Below are 4,366 nucleotides of genomic sequence, written 5' to 3' on the forward strand. Positions count from 1 at the left end.
GGTACACATTCAGACATGATAAATACCCAGACAGTAACCAAGTAGTTAGTCATGTTAAATCAGATTGAAATGAGAGATGAATAGATGATGTACTCGTTTAGATCTGTGTACTTAAAAGTTCATTATAATTCAATGACAAAGGTATAGCAATAGAAGAAATGTACGTTATAAAACTTACTGACTAGAGAGATCAAAACTGAACTTCCTATAGCATGACAATAAAACTTAACAGGTTTGTATTCAGCATATTCCAAAGAAATACCAAATATGAACCAGAATACACCAACGAAATAATCCAAATCACCACTATCAACTTGTTTCTTTTTTAGTACTCAGAGATTAAAACAAAAAAGTTGTTTAGACACAAAGCTAAGCACAAGCAGGTAGGTAATTTCTCTGATTGAATTCCATTTGACACCCAAAAATCATAAATTAGGATTAACAATTAGAAGACTGGTCGGGTGGAGAATCATATAAGAATTTTTGTTGACTTTCTCGAATAGAATTTGGAATTTAAGAGAAGGCGAGGACAAGAAACAATAATTTTAAAATTCATATGATCTTTTTTCTTGTTGTGATCGCAATAAATTATACTTTTAAGTCTATGGAATTTTTCAGAGTAACTTATATGGAATTATAAAATCAATTACCTAAACTGCTGGTAAAAAAGTTTTGGAATTGATACTTGGGTGACTTGTGTATTATTTCACCGTGCAATTGTTTCTTTGTAGCACAACTTATTGAATCTAATATGATTTTCTATAAAGAACGACTAGGTTGAACAAATGTAAAGAAGTGAGCCGTGCTTTAATACATAGGCTGACATTGGTACTGGGGGGAAGGTGGTGTCGGAGGCTGCATACCACTTGAGCAACCGCCATCCATGTGTTTCGTCAATAATGACATTCTAGAGAATGTTTTACTACAGCTGGTGCAATTGTATTTCTTCACGTCAGAATGCGTTTGCAGGTGAGCTCTAAGATTAGATCGATCTGCAAAAGCACGGTTGCAGTACTGACAAGAGAATGGTTTTTCACCGGTGTGGGTTCGGATGTGTCCTTGTAGTAACCAAGGTCTGGAGAAGGCTTTGCCGCAAACATTGCATTTGCAGGGCAGTGTGTGGGTTCTAATATGCATTTTCAAAGCACCAAGGGAGACATAAACTTTTTCACAGTATTTACAGCTAAACGTTTTCTTTGCTAGGGAATCTTCGTTGGCAGCACAATGGAACTGTTGATGTTTGGATAGGCCAGAGTAGGTGGAGTAAGATTTGGAACAAAATGCACATTGATATCTTGGCGAAGAGTCCTTGTTCTTCTTTTTGCTACCACTAGATATACTACTACTGCTTCCATTACTACTTCCCACACTACCAGGAGATGATAGGTCTTCAGGAAGAGAAGTGTATGGTGACAAGGGATGGAATGCAGAGGAAGTACTAGAGGCTGGAGAGAGTGGATGATAGAGACCACTACGTGGAGGTGACGGAGGTTCGAATGCACTAGCACCGGTATAATGATAGAATGGCAAGTAAGGATGTTGTGGCCATGAGTCATGTTCCAGTGAGGTGTTCAGGTTCAAGGGCTCCAAGGGTCTGGCTGCTGCTTTGCTCAGAAAGTGTGGTGGCAATGCAATCAGTGGATGAGGAATAATCACACCAGAGGGCGTCGTATGTAGAGCAACACCAGTAGCGGGGGCTTTACTTGACAGGTCTTGTGGTTTTGTACTCAAATTCTCTGGTTCATCCATTTCCGTTTCTGTAACACAAAGAAAAATTAAACAATCAGTTAAAGATATTCAAATGGAAAAGATTATTTGATAAATAAAGACACAGGAGTACCTGATATCAATGAGCTAGAAATATTACGTTTGATATAAAAATGGCAACATGTTAGTCTTCTCATCGATCTTGTGATAAAGCTGAATTTCTTTCTCCTAACCTACCTTAAACCTACACACATTGTACATGTACATATGAAGCAAAAAAGAAGCAAACAGTAAAACCCTAGAATCAAGCAACATTTTTCAAGTTTATTCAATGCCCCTTGCTGTTTATACGAGTCTAATATGAGCTTCCTGACATTTATTATATGGATTTTATTTTATATTTACACTTTTCAAGATAGATAACTCTTTATAAATATTAAACTTTATTTTAGTATTTAACACTTCTGGAATATGAATATAAATATATTGTAAACAACATATTGGAATATTTTTGTATAGGAGAGCGCTGTGTCAAGTGACACAGAGGTGAAACTAGGAACATCTAGAAATTCAGATAACTGGGAGGTACAATAAACAACTTTTACTCAGCTCTATTGATAAGACTGAAAGTTTATTTTCAAGAAAAATACTGGTTTGAAAAACCATCCTCGTAGGACCACCACAGTATTATGAAGTCTATGCTAAAATACTAGGGGAAATTTTTAATAATGGGATTTTTTTGGTATAGACTGTCTTGTAAGTAGTAGGTATACAAAAGCAAGACAAATAAGTCAAGAAATTAAAGATGACTTTTATCAATAGTCCGAGAAAATTTTTAGCTTTTTTTTATGTATATTCTATGAAGGCTAAGTATGAAAATCACAAAAATCCTACGAATGTAAATGATGACCAAGCTACACCTGATGATGAACATTAGTAACATACATGCAAACACAAGTTCACCATAAACCAAAGCCACTTACCACCTACGTAAATGAAATCAATATCATCAATTTGCCATCAAGGAAAAACAAGTCTAAGTAAGTTCTTTATGTACTAGTGTCACTGAACTAAAGCGTCAAGCATTGAATAATCTAAGGATTACAAGAAAAATATCACTTGAATAATTATTAATGATATTGCATTTTAAATAAAATTATTTTTAATGACAAAAATGGCTATATGTGTACCTATAAAGTATAGTATCTATAGAATATAAGCCAAGATCATTTTCAATACAAGGTGGTTTCATAAGAAGTAATCCCAACAAGAAATGACTAGTAGGTAATCAAGTAATTTGTACCTACATCAAAATGGGCAAGAGCCAATAGCATCCAGAAATGTAAAGCGTGAGGAATCGACATTCAACTCTATCAAATAATACTACAGCTTCTCTGATGGTAACAAAAATACTAGTATGTGTATATTAAGAGAAAAGTACATGTGGGTTCTAAACAGTCAAGGAAAGTAGTTTTGAGTTTAGGCGAAAATCAACAGATTCGCGAAAATCAACAGATTCTACATGGTAGGCTATCAGAAAACCTAACCACGTGGTGAAAGAAAACCGAAAAAACAAATATAAAATGATTTGGAATTTCTTGAGCAAATGATGATAAGTAATAGATTGACGAAAGATATTTAACTTGCTTACCTTTTTTAATAATTTTCTTGTAGTCCGGTTCATCCTCATCGTAATCCTTAATAAAATGCACTGGTCTCTTTTTCAAGGGACAATGACTGTAATTTCTTTTTTTGCTGATCAGAGAAGACCTTTGCAGATCTGAATCCGTTTCTTCGTAACTATAACGCATTTTGATATTTCGTGAAAAACACAAGTATTATAAAAAAAAAGCACTTAAATTTAGTAAACACTAAAAATTAAATTTTTATCAACACATTTATAATTTAAATAATGAAAAAAACTGTTTATTTTTTACTTAAATGAATATTAAACACTGAAGTTCACAAAAATATTAAATTAAATTGAATATAAAATTATCAGAACTTTCGAAAAAAATATTAAATTTGAGAAAATATAAAAATAATCTTTGAAATTGAGAAGACGACCTCAATACATCAACTACCAGAACTCAAATGATTCTGTTTTGTTATAAACGCATACCTATATTCGCTCTTAGATCAGGTGGACACGTGCTCAGTAACCAATCAGATTCGAGAATGATTCAACCAATCAAATATCTGATACAGAATAGACAGGTGCCTTTTTATATTTATTCAGTGTGCAATTACGTTGTGTTCCTGTTTAGTGATTAATAATAAGGAGGTAGGTATAGGGATGCCTGCGGATAGTAAATACGTGTATGTAGGCAATTATGATTTGATTATGACAATTATGATGCTATTTATGCTATTTATAGCAGATAAACAATTGAAAGAAGCATATCAACTATACAAACTTTTTTTTATAAATTAGGAATAATACCCAAGTATTTGTCTTGGAAATCAGGAATCTAGGTCTCGGTCGGGCGCCAATAATAGACCACTTGAATTGAACTTTGTAACCTTTGTTTTGAAAAGTTTACAATTTATTGTCAGTTCCTTGAAGAGTGAACAGATCAGTGGAAAACCATGCTCAGTTCTGAAGAGCCATTATTAATGCCTTCTGGAACAAACTGATAATTGTAATTTACACAACATA

General features: G+C 33.6%; 1 protein-coding gene across 1 annotated transcript; it reads right to left on the bottom strand.

Moving 5' to 3' along the window:
* Positions 1-483: 483 nt before the first annotated feature.
* On the bottom strand, positions 484-3,595 carry LOC103515301 (zinc finger protein SNAI2-like). Its single transcript, XM_008480238.3, has 2 exons — positions 3,359-3,595; positions 484-1,757 (listed from the first exon to the last, which is right to left on the bottom strand). The coding sequence occupies exons 1-2, from the start codon at positions 3,516-3,518 to the stop codon at positions 808-810; spliced, it is 1,110 nt and encodes a 369-aa protein (XP_008478460.1). The 5' UTR covers positions 3,519-3,595; the 3' UTR covers positions 484-807.
* Positions 3,596-4,366: the final 771 nt, after the last annotated feature.

This window comes from Diaphorina citri, unplaced genomic scaffold (genome assembly GCF_000475195.1).
Source record: "Diaphorina citri unplaced genomic scaffold, Diaci psyllid genome assembly version 1.1 scaffold48, whole genome shotgun sequence".
NCBI lineage: Eukaryota > Metazoa > Arthropoda > Insecta > Hemiptera > Psyllidae > Diaphorina > Diaphorina citri.

Bases quoted from the DNA above. Each gene is read 5' to 3' on its own strand.
- LOC103515301 (XM_008480238.3), bottom strand. From the start codon at position 3,518: ATGCGTTATAGTTACGAAGAAACGGATTCAGATCTGCAAAGGTCTTCT. The intron at 1,758-3,358 runs GTAAGCAAGTTA...TTTGTGTTACAG, and splicing joins CAAGAAAATTATTAAAAAAG to AAACGGAAATGGATGAACCA.